Below are 16,930 nucleotides of genomic sequence, written 5' to 3' on the forward strand. Positions count from 1 at the left end.
ATTTATTTATGCTTCCAAATTATTGTAAAAGTCATGACATATTGACTTACTGGACAGCATATAGCACAAGGGTTAGGTATATTTATATCCACTAAATAGTACCTGATAAGTTTTCATTTAGTTCTATTCACCCTTTCATAACAGGAGAAATGGACTATGATTTATTAATCACTTGGAAAAAAGACTATGTTTTATATTTCCCCATAAAATCACCTCTATTATACTCCCTCACTTTATAAACACTCTCTTCTACTGCTTTGTGCATTAGTAATAATTCTTGTGACCAGTTACTATTTACATTTATATTCATTAAATTCCCTGAAGAATCCATCTTCTTTTCACAATAATACACTTAGAAGTACCAAATTATTAGTAGTGACTTGGGGGTACTGGTTTTACAAGAAGCTCAACAAGACTCTGCAATGTGCTCTCACAGCCCAGAAAACCAACTGTGTCCTGGGCTGCATCACAAATGGTGCAGCCAGCAGAGCGAGGGAGGATTCTGCCCCTCTACTCTGCTCTGTTGAGAACCCACCTGGACAGCTGTGTCCAGTTCTGGGGACCCCAACATAAGGAGGATATGCGCCATTGGAAGGAGTCCAGAAGAGGAACACCAAGAGAATCCGAGGGCTGGAGCAACTCTCCTATGAAGACAGGCTGAGAGAGTTGGGGTTGGTCACCTGGGAAAAGAGAGGGCTCCAGGAAGACCTTATAGCAGCTTCCCAGTACCTGAAGGGAGCCTACAAGAGACCTGGAGAGAGACTTTTGACAAGGGCATGCAGTGACAGGACAAGGGGAACGGCTTTAAAGTAAAAGAAGTCAGGTTCAGTTACTAGGAAGAAGTTATTTAAGATGATGGTGGAGTACTGAAATAGGTTGCCCAGAGCAGTTGTGGATGCCCTATCCCTGGAAATGTTCAATGCCAGATGATTGGGACTCTGAGCAATCTGCTCTAGTGAAAGGCTCCCTGCCCATGGTAAGGACATTAGAACTGGATGATCTTTAAGGTCCAACCCAAATCATTCTATGATTCTATGAGTAAACTAATCCCAACTAAATTTAAAGTGACTACCCACTGAAATTTTGTCTTTTACAAATAAGATTAGAAGATCACATGAAAATCAGTTTTTTCAGTTAGCACCAAAGCATTAGCTACTAGATAATTGTTTTGGAAAGTTAGTCAATTAAAATGTATTTATTCAGAGTTGCTTATCCCAAAAGTTTCATTTCTCTTCCACACGGATTTTGTATTAGTTAATTCAGACTACTAATATGGCAAGGTCAAGCTAGCAGAAAATATTTTCTTGATTAATAACACATTTTTTTTTTAAAAAATGAACCACTGAAGGGAAAGGAACTTTGGCAATTACTATTTCCCAAGTGTCCTCATGCTGTATACTATGTACACATATACATATTCATTCTGACCAAACTACTAAGTGTGTGTAACAGTAGAGCAATGCCTTCCACTGATGATAGAGGCTGTACCAACAAAAGATGCATTCTGAGACAGTTGATAGTTGTCTTCTAAATTAAATGAGTTGTGCTAGCAAGAACATGTATAGCAACGTTTGCATTAAGGCTTTTATTACAAGATACAATAAAAAAATAAAAGATGGCTGCATTCCTCCTCTTCCCACCAACACTGTACTCTTAACAACATTTTCTATTATGAATTACTGTCCTGTTTCATAATTTCTTTTGCCTGTCAGGAAAATATTTTTATGCAACCATTTTATTTTTAAATTATGTATTTACTCTATGCCAGTGTTGCAGTTTTATTTCAATAGCAAATAGAACAAAAGAAGGTCTTTTACATCTACAAAACCAGAGTTAGTAGGTAAATAGTCTACTAAGTATATCCTCTTAGAAGTATCTAAGCACTATACAACCAGGCTTTCATGGCTTACTTAGTATATACCTCCAGTACATGTCTATATTAGCTACTTAATTCACCTTAAATTGCTAAATATATATTCTGAGGCATGATACCATGAAATATAGCCCAGCAACCCTTCAGCTGGGTCCTACAACCAACGCAGTTGTGATGCTGAGCCAGAAAGGAGAGCTACTTGTAGCTCTTGCTGTTGGCCGTGGCATTAAACTGATCCAGCCTTACTGCTTTGCATTCAGGTTACCCGTATCATTCTTTATTGTGTAATACTCCAGCCCCCTTTTCAGAGTGCTGAAGACCCAGATACCTTCTTTTTCTCTTTCACGGGAGTTGCTCAACAATAAGCACTTCAGAAATAAGTGGCCTGAATTTTTAAGTGCCTGAAGCACCTAAAAAGTCTAATTATAGGTTCTTATTTTTAAGTGTCTTGGGTGCCGTTTCTAGAGTTCTCCAAAAAACTTCATCCAACCCACCATGCAGACTGTTTTTCCTACACTTATCTTATTAATCTAGGTGTTCCCACTCAATTTCTTCACACCAGTTCAGCACTGGAGGTGCAGGAGTCTTCCTGCCTGCTGAGCCTGCCATATGGAAGAGTTATTTCTCCCCCTCACTGACTCTTCTATTTAATTTCAACTAAGTACACAACTTGTTTCCCACTGCTTATTCCTATCAGCTCTTTTCTCTCTTACCTACTTTTCCTCCACATCTAAAAAGTGCAACGGCACTCATTAAGTTTGGAAAGCATATGAAATGGAGTCTGTGGGAAAGACAAAATACAAAATAAGTATCTTGTGCATAGCTCTCTAAAGCAGGAGCAGTGCTGAATGAAATTTTAAAGTATCTTGGAATTATCAGATATTCCTTCCTCATTAAACAACCAATTTTGAAAGGTCTGAGGCAAATCTGTGTATAAGGGGACCCAAAAATATTTTAAAATATTCGGATGTCAGTATTTAGGAACACACTCTCGCAGACAATTGCCTATATCTACTCACAGTAGCTGCATGTATACACAAGCTGCTACAATTTCTTTGGCATAGAAGATGCATGCAAGGTAAATGCTCGCATGTCTCTGGATTTGCAAAGCAGAGTGTAATTTATATAAAGAACTTGGAAGTGTTTACTGCATAGCCAAATCAAAAAAACACCCTAAATTTTTAAAGTAACTTTAAATAATAAAAAATAATTTTAAAATGAAAGGAAAAAAGTCAGCTGAGAGCATTAGTTTTCTAAAATATTTTCTTTATCCATTTGCTCAATCTCAGACACAGATTTCTTTTAGTAGAACAGTATGAAAGCAAGGGCAAAACAAGGTAAATCCCTCTGTAATTGAATTAAGTCAGCAACAGGTCTAATGTGCTTGTTTATGCTATATCAGAGCCAACTGCATACAACACATCACAAGAATGTGATATTTTTCTGTTTTAGAGTGCTGGTCCATTAAGGATGTTTCAGTATATTCATCCTCTGAAAGTAACAAATTATTTGATTAAATGTCAACTATTAGAAATTATTTTTGAGACAAGCCATAGAAAATTCCTTTTACATCAAGGGGATGATATAGGTCGTAACACAAGCCAAAGTTAATGGGAGCTCTAGGAAGATAATTATTCTTTCTCTCAGGTTATCAAAGCCATAGATTCAATATCAGAAAAACTCAGTCAGTACAGTAAACATGTTCATCTGGTACCAGCAGTGTGTCGTCCAAGATTAAACTGTTCATTCTCACAATATTCAGAAAAGTGTGCCATCAAACATTTGTGAAGATACAGAAAAATTTCTCTCTTTAATTTGCCTGTCAGCAAAAGTCAAACATTAGACAGCATGCAGTAATATTGACTCCAGAAACTTATTCAGCTTGTGATTTAGAGAAGTCACAGAGACAAGGCTGTATGCATAAGAACACACCAATACATCTCCCATACTGGGTTAGTCCAGATGGGCCACCTCATCTAGGGCTCTGTACAAGGATAATGTAAGGTAATATCGAGAAAAACATGCAAGCTTTGCCACTTTCTGTGGTCTGATCCCCTCATACTTCCCTAGGGTCTACAACTGTTGTTCACAACGTTAGCATCTGTTTATGGGCAAGTTGCCCATGAGCGCTGTTGTCTGTGGACACACTTTCCATGTGCCAGCAGGATATGCAGGGAGGCAGTGGAGTATCCATCCCTGGAGATTGTCAAAACTCAGCAAGACAAAGCTTTGGCTGTTCTATCTAGTGTTGGCTGAAGTCCCACTTCAAACAGGACAGCAAAGTATATAACCTTCAGAGACCTTTTCCAGTCAACAAGTCTGTCAAATCAAGTGCTGCAAAATATTCAAATTAATTATTCAAATGTATGAACAACATTCTGTCATTCCAGCACTGAGCTTAGGTGCTGAGCAACTAATGTACAGACCTTGTGATCACTAGGAGCACATTTAGCTTTTTAACATCAATGGAGTTTCATGCTATAGGAATTGTGAAAAGGTTTCCAAAAGAAACTGCAGTGAGTCAAACTTAACAAGCAGATAAATGCAGACCTGAGTCTGTAGTTTGCAGACTGTGTTTTGAGTGATCAGATAAGAACATTCAACTATGGTTAATTTGCCAATAATATGTTTTAATCCTGAGCTAGATTAAGAACTCATTTTGATGATACAATGGATTTCTACTTTCATTATTACTCTTATGCAACCCCTCCCCTTCCCCTATTCCATCTCCTGCTTTATGTATAAAGCAATCTTGGCTTATATTTGATATTCTTTTAAGATAATTTGGAGAAAGGAGGAGGGAAAAAAGCCATACAGCAATATTTCTTGGAAAATACATTTTAAAGTAAAGAAACACTCAAGTGCACTGGTTTAGCCATGCTTTGTCAGAAAACATGTACTATACTTAAGTATAAAGTTGACTTTAGGGTGCTATTCTCTCACATATGATATACCAGAATCTTTACATAAGGATTATGCAATTTGAGAATTTTAAAGTAAAATTTTAGACCTGTTGTCCAAGATGCTAATGAACCCATCAATGCCTTTACTTTGCCTCAGTTTTATTTGCTTTGGGGTAGACAGGAGTGATAATTGAAAATTCTGTGAGTTCTCAGAAGGCAGTTGTGCAGTCCAGTTTGAATGCAGGGCATAAAAATTTGTAAACACACAATCACTCACCACTTAAAATACCGCTTTCATTATTAAAATGTGTAGATCGTTAATGAAGTTTCCTTCTTTAAGAGCAACATAACTTACAATGGTAGTGAGTTTCAAGGGTTCAGACATAACACAATGAAAGATGTCTAAGGAAACCTATTTCTCTTTACCTCTTAGAGAAGTTAAAGACACACAAATAATCACCTTGGAACAGAAGAAAAGATCACATTATACTGCAATAATTCAACAGCAACCAATAGTACAAGCAACAGGGAAAAACTGATGCACAGGAATTTCCATCTAAACAAAAGGCAGAACTTCTTTACTTTGTAGGTGACAGAGCACCGGCAACAGATTGCCCAGAGGGGTTATGGAGTCTCCCTCACTGGAGATACTCAAGAACCACATGGATGCAATCCTGTGCCATGTGCTCTACAATGACCCTGCCTGAGCAGGGAGGTTGGACCACATGACCCACTGTGATCCCTTCCAACCCTGCCAAAAGGAGTCGGGCACGATCTTGACTTATGGGAAGCAAGCTGAAAAGCATCTTCTAGGGTGCCTAAGATAGTTTTATAAGACTCATGTAGATGTTGATATCCCAGATAAATATCCAGAAACCCAAACTATTCAGAGAAAGATACCCATAAACTCCACTAAATCCTTCACAATCCTCCCTCTCCCAACTGGAAATCCTTCCTAACCATGGGATTTCTAAACAATCTCTGCCAAAACTTCAGTGCAGTCCATTTGTAAGAATTATCTTCTTCCTAAAGCCTTCCTTTCAAAATTGCTTTTATGCTTTCTTCAATACTTGTTCTTATGGAAAAAAAAAGAAGAGGCATAAGAAAGAATTCTTGTTAACAGTGCAAGACAAATAAAGCAGGTTAATTCTTTAGTATAATTTGACATCAGTATTAAGATACAGTGTCTTAATGTTCACTGTGTGCATTTGTATCTTAGTAGCCAACTCCAGTTAAGCAAAATAAATAAAACACAAATAAACAGTAAGACTCTGTTTTTTAACAGTATATTTGATTTTTTTCTGTGAAAAAGAGCTCACCAATGGTGTAATATCTCTTCAAATCACTCCTCCGTGGATTGCGCCTTTGGGTGTTTGCGGTGTTGTTCTGTTCCTCCACAGCAGCAGCTGTCTGAGTGGCAGGTAAAGATTTGCTGGGCTGAGGTGTCTGAGCTTCAGCTGCCCCCGGGTTGCATCCTGGCCCACTAATATCCACCGACTGGGACTTTTTCTTTAATCTAAAGGTAATTTAAGGCAGTAAAGTATTACTAATCATCATTCTATACCTCGATTATGTACAAAATAACAACAATATATTCATTGTACAACAATATGTCCATGTCGCAGCAGAACACAGAACAGCTGTGGTAAATTAGGCCTTGCATTAATATCCCCTTTCACCTTCTGCTAAATCAGTTACAGCACTTCCATCTCCCATGTAGCTGCAAATGTTAAACTGTCCTCAGAACAGCCTGCTGAGCTCCTTGAAGGATCAGTCCCTAATCTATATCCAAGATGAGCTGCCCACAATTATCCTATCATTAAGTTTCCTGGACTGTTTCCACAGAAATTAAATCATGACGAAGTCTGAAAAGCCTCAAGAGAAAAGAACCAACATACAATTTTCTGAAATCAGACCTAACTCCAGAACTGCATTTCCCATTCTGCAGTAGTTTCAACATGTAGTTTCTCAAGAATCCCACTAATCCCAAGTACCATTTTTGCATTGCAATACCAGTGGACAGAGGAAAAAAAAAATCTCTGTTCTGGTACAGTACAACTTACTAGCCACTATCCTCTGAGCACAACTATCCAGCTAGTTTTTTACCACTCTAGTTTCCCACATAACCAGACATAACATTACAACTAGTGCACAAGTATATTCTCAGAGACACTGTCGAAAGTCTTGATAAAGTCAAGGCAAATTACATTATCCCTCTCCACTCCTCCTCATATCTTGTCATTTTATCAGAATTCTCTGGGGAAGACTTAAAATAACTCTCAAATCCTACTTCAGAGTGGTGTCAGTACATTCTCATCACTGATTCATTGTAGTTCTGGCATCTCCACTGTCTCTAGCAACATAAAATAGAGGTTATTATGCTACTAGAGTTATTGAATAGAGTCAAATGCCCTGTTATGATGAAGTTCAGTACATACACATTGGATTTTGTCAACACTTTTCTTAAATTAAGTCTTTATTAATGTATACAGTTGACTACCTGATTTGATCTGGAAATAAAAGATGCTTATGGCATTGCAGTGAGATATTGATTTGAGATGAAAGGATCATAACTGAAATTTTGAAGCAAGTGAAGTAAAATTATAAAGCTCTGTAATGCTAAAGGATAATTTCATTAGGTGAACAACTTAATGCCAAGGAGCTCCCCTCTTTACACTTCCTTATTTTTCAAACATTTTCTCAATGTATTGGTTGCAATTAAACAGCATGGGTTACTGCATTGAGAATGGAATCTGTAAGTTGAAAATATTAACTGATTAAATATTATCAAAATAATAACTGCTCTAAGTAGATTGGAAAATCTGCAGGTTGTGATCAAGCTCTGGAAGGTACATTAACGTACCAAAGCGTATGTCATCATCATGGCTAGGTTTCAGGAACCAAGATTTGGGAAGGGCACTAACCACGCCTGCTGCAAGTGTGCTGGTGGCTAAAAAGGCTGATGTGGGATAGGCAAGTCCAGCTGCAACCAAAGTGTATGTGGAATTTAATGAATGACACTGAGGGCAAAACTACTATACTCATACATGGTATTGCTACTCCAGGGAAAGGACTAGCAGTTAAAAAAAAAAAAAAGTTAAAAGTTAGAAATTACCTTCTCCAGATCGTCCACAGAGAAAAACTACTTTCACTAGAACCTTTTCCCTATAGTCCAGGGTGTCTTTCATTTGAAGGAATGCTCCTGAGCTCCAATGACTCTGCACAAGTGGTTCAGGTTGACAGTGACATTTATCTCTCTCACATAAAAGAAAGGCTGTACTGGGTCAGCTTGACAAATGTCTCCAACAACTGCACCAATGAAAAGAGTACGGGCATGTGCACAGTATTACCTCCTGCAGAATATCCTTCCAGACTCCAGCAGACTCTGGTTTATGGATTTTCTGAGTTAGATAATGCACCTTTGGAGTTATTTTTCTTGATTTGGCCTTAGTTACTCCAGAACTCATTTCAACCAAGGGACTTAAACTTCCAAGTCAACTGCCCTTGTCCTTATGGGGTGAATTCACTGCACCAGAAATGAACTGGGAGCATAAGATACCTCATTTAATCTGGTCCAGAAAATTCCTAAAAAATCTGAATGACAACTTTATGGAACAGGTCCTAAAGGGAGCCGACTGAGAAAGATGCCCTTCATGATCTGCTCCTTGTCCGCAGAGTGGATCTTGTGAGTGAAGTGGAGATTGGTGGCCATCTTGGCCACAGTGGCCATGAGGCCATCAAGTTTAAAATTTCTGTTGACAGGATAAAAGTGACAGCAAAACCTCAGTTCTGAACATGAAGAGAACTGAGTTCAGGCTGTTCAGGGAATTAGTGAGTAAGGCCCCTGGGAAAATTGTTTTTTGCAGGTGCTCGGGGCCATCAGTGCTGGTCACTTTTCAAGCATCACCTCCAAAGTGCACAGCAGCAGGCAGTTCCCAAATGCTGGAAGTCAAGCAGGCAAGGCAGAAGGCTGGCTTGGCTAAGCAGGGATCTTCTCTTGAAGGTAAGGCAAAAAAGGAAGGTGTATGCCCGGTGGAAGCAGGATCAATTGACATGGGAAGAATTCAGAGATGCCACTTGCTGCTGTAGGGAGAAAATTCATGCAGCTGAAGCTCAGCTGGAGTTGAAGCTGCCAGAAATGCGGGGGGCAACAAAAAGAGTTTTTTCCAATGCATTAATGGCAATAGGCAGCCTAGAAATATCATTGGCCTGTTACAGGATGAGGATGGTCACCTCAGAAACAGAGACAAAGTAGAGGTTTTTATGGTTTCTTTGCCTCTGTCTTCAGTACAGAGCAAGACAGTCTCAGTGAGCTAGAGAACCATGACCGTGAGAAGGATCAACTCCCACTCAACCCTGAAATTGTGTAGGATCTGCTAATCCAGCTGGACCACTGCAAATCTATGGGGCCTGATGGGACTCATCCAAGAATCCTTAAAAAGCTGCTGATGTCATTGCAAGACCTCTCTTGATGATTTTTGAGCGGTCTTGGGAATTCAGAGAGGCCCCAGCTGACTGGAAGCTGGCAAACATTGTCCTGATTTTCAAGAACAGCAAGAAGAAGGAGCCTAGAAACTACAAGCCTGTCAGTCTCACTTCAGTGCCTGGTCAAGTAATGAAGAAGATGATTCTGGGAGGTATTGAAAAATACCTGAAAGACAGTGCAGTCACTGGCCACAGCCAGCACAGCCTCATGAGAGACAATTCCTCCTTATCAAACCTGATTTCCTTTTATGACAAGGTAACTCACCTAGCTGATCAAAGGAAGCCAGTTGATGTAATAATTTTGGATTTCAGTAAGGCTTTCAATACTGTCTCTCCCAAGATCCTTCTGGAAAAAATGTCCAGCACATAGCTGGATAAACACATCATATGGTGGTTGAGCAGCTGGCTCACAGGTCGAGCACAGAGGGTAATAGTGAATGGGATGACATCAGACTGGTGACTTGTCACTAGTGGGGTTCCACAGGGCTTCGTCTAGAACTACCTGGTTTAACTATGCACTGTCTTCATACAGTAACCACAGTAGCTCGCTTTAATAACTTCTAAGAGTGGCATTATAAGAAACAATGAACAACTGCAGCTCCATATAAACCAGGTGCTTACATTAGCTCTTGCTGTTCAAAGAGCCCTACAAATATGGGAAGAACAACTTTTCTTGGAGGATCTTGGTTGATAAACAACCTGAGCACTATGAGCACTGATACATATAAATATCAAGATAAGAATGGGCAGGGCATTCTCTCTGAGTAAACATTGTGGGAGAAGAAAACAAAGCTCTGTTGCTTGAAATGATGCTCCAGAAACTGAGACTTTGTTTTGAACACTTCTTGGTTTAAGCCTACAGCTGGTCAAATATATTTGCTTAAAAGGAATGGTGGAATATTTCACGGACTCATTAACAATGAAATGGTGTTCCATCATAATATTTTTCTGCCATATTTCTGAATATACCATCTTTCAGGTCATATAAAAGTCACTGTAATTCCTTACCAATCAAAATCTTTAAAGATTTAAAGGATGAGTTTTGAGAAGAAAATCACTAATTTTCAAGAGGTAATACTCTACTGCAGACCACAGCTTCCACTGTGATTGCAGTGACTTGCTCCTGTGTTGTGCAAAATAGCTGTGGGCAAGGAAGCTACAAAGTGTTTAGTACCTCTCCATAATCTTGAATCAAGGCAAATAAGGCCTAAAGATCAATACATGTACATATGTCCTGCATTACATGTCTATTCTCTGCCCCAGAGGAAGATAGCAGGTGTGTAGAAATAAATTTTACAAATTGAAAAATAGCATTTTGATTTATATGCTCAATTGTGTTATGAACACATTCTTCACCACCAAGGCTGTCTGAAGGACAGTTCAATTAATAAAGCTGTCTGGAGGTAGCTAATAAAATAGCTTGCTGCACTGTAGGGAACACCAGATTGTTGTTACAAATATACTGAGTCTATTCTTCTAGAATCACATAGGAATAAAGGGATAATGCCTGTCAACTGAGCAGTTAAAATTTCACATGGCCTTTATCAAGTGACTTATGATTAATAAAAGACTCAGTTGAAATGTCTGCAGCAAATTAATGTCCAAAAAAGTATCTACTCTTGCAATCGACAACAATGGAAAAGTAAGACTACCAAAGCATTAAGTACCAAAATTAACAAACAGGAGTATGACAGCCATGCAAGTCCACATACTATTGTCAAAATATTCTTGAGAGACCATGGTCACAGTACTTTTGCTGACAGAAAAGACAGAAAGATACAGGGCCTGAATTAATTCAAACTGCAATAACAGGGTCAGCTGAGTAGGACACAGGTTCAAGTAAGGACACAATTTCATGGGAATGACTTGACAAAAACAAGCAACTCACTCAAATCCACCTTTCTTCAGCCTACCTGAACTGTAGATTGATACAGTCATGGCCAGCAAATAGTTTCAAAAAACACTGCAGCCTTTGAACTCTATCTTCACTAGATCTCCATGTCTTGCAATGAAAGCCTGAGTTCTGCGGTTTTGAAACCAAGAGAATTAATTCACTGTAACCCTGACCCTTCTTCAGCACCCTGCTTCATTACTAGCTTTGTGTTGCATTTGGTTTTCCTTTTTTTTTTTAGATTACAGCTGCACAGTTGGGCTGGAATGATTTATTCTTCGTCAGAAAGGAATCTGAACATGAAATGCCTCAAGTTCACATTCCTCATTCTTGCTTTGTTTTGGGATGCATGCTAGTAGAAAAATAAATAAAAGATACAAGAAATAGCGTGGCAAATATTTTTTATCTTTTATTCTGTGTATTCTGTAGCAGTCTTCAACAACCTCTTCCAAACAGGAAACACAGGGTCTTTCAATATTGCCTGATGTGACCCAAAATGGTGCTGCAGGCAGCCAGCTGACAGCATGACACCAAGGGCTTCAAAGTCAGTGCTGCACTAGTCAGGCTTGGGAAAGCATACCTGAGAGCAAAGGCAAAGTCCTAACTAGACTGAGATCTGAAGTAGAAGGGGCAAAAAATTTCTTTTCCAGCAGCTATCATAGGAGCTCATGGGGAGAGAAAACCATGCAACACAAAAATAAAAAAATCTGCAGCCTTTGGGAGGTGTGGAACCCTGACGTGGTTACTGCTGTTGCCTTCTGGCTAAGTGGCTTCTGTGAATTATGGTTGTCCTCTTACAGGTATGTTCACAGCTAAAGTGGCTCCTTTAGAGGAGAAGCTAACATGTAATAACTCAGATGGACCAGTTGTTGACAACTAATCAAAACAACATCTCCTGAGGCAAAGTTAAAGTAAGGCATTACTCAGCTGTTGCTGACTGGTCTGCAGATGCTGTGTTTGCTTGGAACTCAGCTAAGCAGCATCTCAGATCTAGAAAACCCTGTTCAAACAAATTTGACACATCTCTGTGCAGTTTAATTGCACTTTTGCTAATAAGCCATTAAACCCCCCATTTTCTCCATTTCTATCTCACTATTTTCCTAGTCACTCATCCCAATAACTCCAGCTGTCCAAGACCTTCTATGCAGCCTTGCGGCCTCTAATCTACTGGACAGAGGAAGAAAAACTACATCTTGCCTCTCAGGATCTTACTGATTACTAATTGCAGAGGATTTTCTCATTCAGCTAATCCAGGAAGAATGTGCACCTCCAAGCTATGTGATATGACATACCTGTAGGTATGTACCTTGCATTTATTTCTCTGCCTACCCTCTGCATAAAACTGCAAGGTTATCTGCTGCATCTTAGAACCACCTGACAGATGCTTTTACCTCTTCCTGCCTAGCTGGCATCCTGTGCTCCCCAGCAGCACCTCCCAGGAACGGGTCACTTTGAAGAGATTCTTACCAGTTCCCTCAAAAAGAAAATGTGGTCATGTGTTTGGGTATCAACCCCCAAGTGCTCTAGGCAGGTTATACATATGGCAAGTCTGAAGTCCTGGGGCTAGTGATTTCCCTGGGAAGTCTGCTATAGAATTTGTGAACATTAGGATTTCATCCCTGGCATTCACTATCATAAACCTACTCCATTCCTAAAAAAATCCATGCATTTTTTTTTCATGTTACAATTTCAAAATGCATTTCTGTAAAGCAGGATGGAAAAAAAAAAACAAATAAGGCATTATAAACTTAACAGATCTTGAAAGCATCTAAACACATCATGGCTGGCAGTCCAAGCTGAAAGAAAAGGAGGAAAACCAAAAGTGTTCAAACCATTTATGGTGGAAACAAACAACCATATGAAACATCTCAGGGGCTGAGAATCTGTAAAATTAAGTCTTTGTGAATTTCTAAGTAAAAATCCCGTACTGTAACAAGGATTTGGAGAAAAGCTTAGATCATTCTTATCTACCAAATACAAAAAAACCCCTCTTTGTGCCCCTTGTGACTATTGCAGAGATTTACTACACAGTTAATAGGGGAAGCAAAACCATTCATTTGAAGAGTGATGTTTATTCTCCAGAGATGCATTTAGTTATTTTGAATGCTCAGAAGAGCTGACTATGAATTTGATTTCTTTGTAGGAAGAAATGTGATTTAAAGTGATGTCAACAGCCAGGATTTATCTGACTCTGCAAAAAAACAGGTAAACTTCTGTTTTAAACATATCACTGCAAAGGTGTGCCAACTTAAACACAGGAGAAGGCCTAAGCCCCCAGCATCTGCACAGACTAGCCCCCGAGACAATTATTTTGTTCACTGTGGACATACTGGTTGTCCCGTCCCCCAGCCATGACACAAATGTGCATTTGCACATGGCTGTCATTTTTTGGCTGTTTTGGCAATTTGGAGAGATCAAGTAAAAGGCTTCTGGTTCATTTGCCACCTGAGGCTTCTCTGTGTGCCTGAAGCATGAAGTAATGCGATGAAAGTAATGCTAGAAAATCTTTTGTTTATTGCTCTTGAATATCACCCAGTGATGGCTCTGGCCACGCCCTCACAAAAGGAAGACAGCAGAATTAGACTGATATGGACGAAACCCACCTCTGATGATGATGAGTAGGTTCCTCCTGAGAAAAGACAAAGCAGGGGACCAGTGCAGGGACATTTAGAGCTATCAGCCACTGGAAAGGGAGTGGCAAATGGTTTTACAGGGATAGCAATTTCAGAAGAAGCAAATGAAGGCAAGAAGCATGTTTGGAGCAAACACAACTAAGTACTTCTTCGAATGGTGTACGTAATTGCATAACAGAAATAATTGCACAGGCTAGGAGTATCACCCAGTACAGAAAAGAGAGACGGCAGTCAGGAGGAAAGCATCCATTAGGGGCTGTGAAGCATGCCAGGGATTGCTGCAAGGTGGAGAGTTTTCACAGGGAAAGAGCCACTCAATGCAAGCTCCATCTCTCATGTTATCGTTAAGTATCCGCTATCGTACTACAGGAAACTGAGTGCAACATCTTGCAATTCCAATCTGAATTGGTCATTATGAATTGCAGAGGAAAGGAAATCAACCACAACAACACAACCAAGAATACAGGACGCCACTAAATCAATGTCTGACGACAAATAAAGAGCAAAAACCCCTGCAGTCTGTTACTTTACGTCTTGACCACACAGCAGAGTTTTCTGAACATGCAAGCAGCTTATGAGATCATTTGATGGCACAAAACAGGAGCAAGACAACCTACACATCCACGGCGATATGAAAGGATTATGAATGAATTCACACTTATGCAGCCCAAAAAGCAATTCAAAGTGTCAGCTATGTATTAACAATGCAACAGTGAGCCCAGCCTTAGGAAAGAAAACATTGTAGGTATGACAACTATGTGCAAAAAAAAAAAAAAAAAAAAAGTACAGCAAGCACACAAAACACCCTTATTTTTTCTCTTTACACACACTACCAAAAATTACCATGCAAAACACAACAGTTGTTAATTGTCATAGTACCAGAAAGCAAACCAAAACTACCCTTTCTCCACCTCCTAGTCATCCTCACGGACGCAGTCGCAGCACATGCAGGACAACTGCCACCATCCCTCACTCTGTAACAAGGACAATGTCAAACCAAAAGTCTTGACCAGGCTAAAGCAGAAAAGACGAAGAGTACCTAAATGACTGAAAAATTGGGGGTTTGCTGTTGGAACAGGCAATCCACACCCTTTTTAACAAGATCGATAGACAGCACTGGAGTTTCATGTGTTTCAAGGGCATACCATAGAATAAAGACTTACAAAAATGAACACAAACCTTGTGATTATTCCTGGGAGCATGACAGCACTGCTACAGGTAAACCCTTGGAGGATCATTTACAGAAGACATATAGATTGGTTGCTGCCAGGTTACATCCATGAACTCCAAGCTGGAGAATCCAGAATCCACTTGTGGCATTCCACAAGGCATTCTCACTGCCTGGGAGAGAAGTGTTAGTGAGTCCGTGGGCAAAAGAATCAGAGTGCTCTACACACCACAGATGGGCTTGGAAATGTACATTTGCAGGAGGATGAGACATGGCAGGAGTAGGGAGGGAGGTGATGACGATGATGATGGAGAGGAAAATGGCAGCGGTCACGCTAAATATATAATCCAACTCAAACAGTCACAGCACATACCATTCATTCTTCTTTTCCTACCTCAGCTTGTGTAAAGATTAACAGCTCAAGATCATATGGCTTCTCCATGGCTGTGTCATACTTTACGTCTGCTTTACATGGTGAAAATAATACGCTCTGCAATTAAGGTTTGCATTTTGTCAGGGATGAGAATCTCTTCACCTGTTCTTTCAGGACTTTGAGAGAGAGAGAGTGGGTTGCAATGCTGTACTATTTGCTGACAGTTATCTTGATTCGGGACATGTTTTACAAGAGATGTGTAAAGTAAATTACTATTTTGATCTTTGCTATTTTGTTAATAGCTGCTATACTGTTATTTAAATAACTCCCACTAGTTCCATTTTCACAAAAGCTCTTCCAATGCATTACGCAAATCTACTTCAGTACAATGGGAAATCTGTTAATTGCACCTATTGAAAAATGCTATCTCTTAAGCATATATATTTTTGTAACTTGTCATCTTAAAAAGTAGGCAGTGCCCCTTGATAAACTGACTAATAACAGGTTGTTCTGAGAATCTACATATAAAGGAGAAACATATATAAGAATAGATAGGCTGTGAAAGAGTGCTTACTTATTTAAAAACAAATGGAAAACCCACACAAATATTTTCTGCCTCAGTTTTGTGGTAATAGAAGGAACATTTTCAACAACATTTTACTTTGTGTCCACAAGAGTGTAAAGGTTGTAAAGGCATGTCTTTATGTCTTCACCCTCCAGGCACAGCCCACAAGCACTGATGATACACCACCTTGGCTGCAGAAGGGACTGTGCACTGGGGGAAGCTCTGCCAGACCAAGCAGACAGAGCCACAGGAGACACAGGAGCTGCAGGAGTAAGAACCAGGGTATAAGTAGCTGCAGGAGGGAATGAAGTGGCTCAGGCAAGCATAGACATATGTTTGCCTGAGCCACTGAAACAAAAGAAATCAACCTGAACCCAGGTAAATATATTCTGGGGACAATAAACTATGATAAAAAAAAAGAGAAAGAAAACCCTCCTAGAACATTAAAGTTTTTTATACTATGAGAGTGTTTGAAATTTCAAGGATAATTTCAACTCTCCCTAACTGTAGGGACAAAAAATAAGTAAATTCTACGTCTGCAGAGCTGTAAGCAGGAGGTACTCCTGGTATCTATCCTAAGCATGTATTTTTTAAGTGGATATGGGCTCACAATGGACAATGCCTACAAACTTCATCAGGGCCATTAAGGCTTTCTTCATTCCCATCCATACAGTCTTTTCCTCAGCTTTCATTTTAGACTAAGAACTATGATCTAAGTACTACAACAGCCAATTTCTCTTTTCAAGTTGCCTTACAAATGCAATTCCTTCTTGCCTCTTAAGATGACTTAGCCCTGGATACTTTCAGGTCCTCCCTAATCCTGTTTGCTGCTCCCATTACCAAGCCACTGTACTTTGATGACCCAATGATCAAAGCATGCCACTGGCTGCTGGATGCCACCAAAAATTTAGCTAGCAGATGTCCACTGTTTTAAAACACCAGTCTTCAATAAAAGTGCCACAATTCAGTTAGATTTCTCCCATTTACTAAAAATAAGGCACTTCTAGGCTACACAAAATGTTGTCACCACCAGATCTCC

At 39.6% G+C, this 16,930-nt stretch overlaps 1 protein-coding gene across 9 annotated transcripts in view; it reads right to left on the reverse strand.

Annotated features, from left to right (window-relative positions):
* Positions 1 to 16,930, reverse strand: part of OXR1 (oxidation resistance 1) — a 263,783-nt gene that overhangs the window by 129,619 nt on the left and 117,234 nt on the right. For 6 of the 9 annotated variants that reach the window (XM_071553986.1, XM_071553994.1, XM_071553987.1 and 3 more), the window contains one exon: positions 6,096 to 6,292. In XM_071553986.1, the coding sequence (XP_071410087.1) occupies positions 6,096 to 6,292 (197 nt within the window). Of the gene's footprint in view, positions 1 to 6,095; positions 6,293 to 14,964; positions 15,127 to 16,930 lie in introns of all 9 variants that reach the window. The other 3 variants (XM_071553990.1, XM_071553989.1, XM_071553991.1) reach the window with 2 other exon arrangements.

Source organism: Pithys albifrons, chromosome 4, assembly GCF_047495875.1.
Source record: "Pithys albifrons albifrons isolate INPA30051 chromosome 4, PitAlb_v1, whole genome shotgun sequence".
NCBI classification, from domain to species: Eukaryota; Metazoa; Chordata; class Aves; order Passeriformes; family Thamnophilidae; genus Pithys; species Pithys albifrons.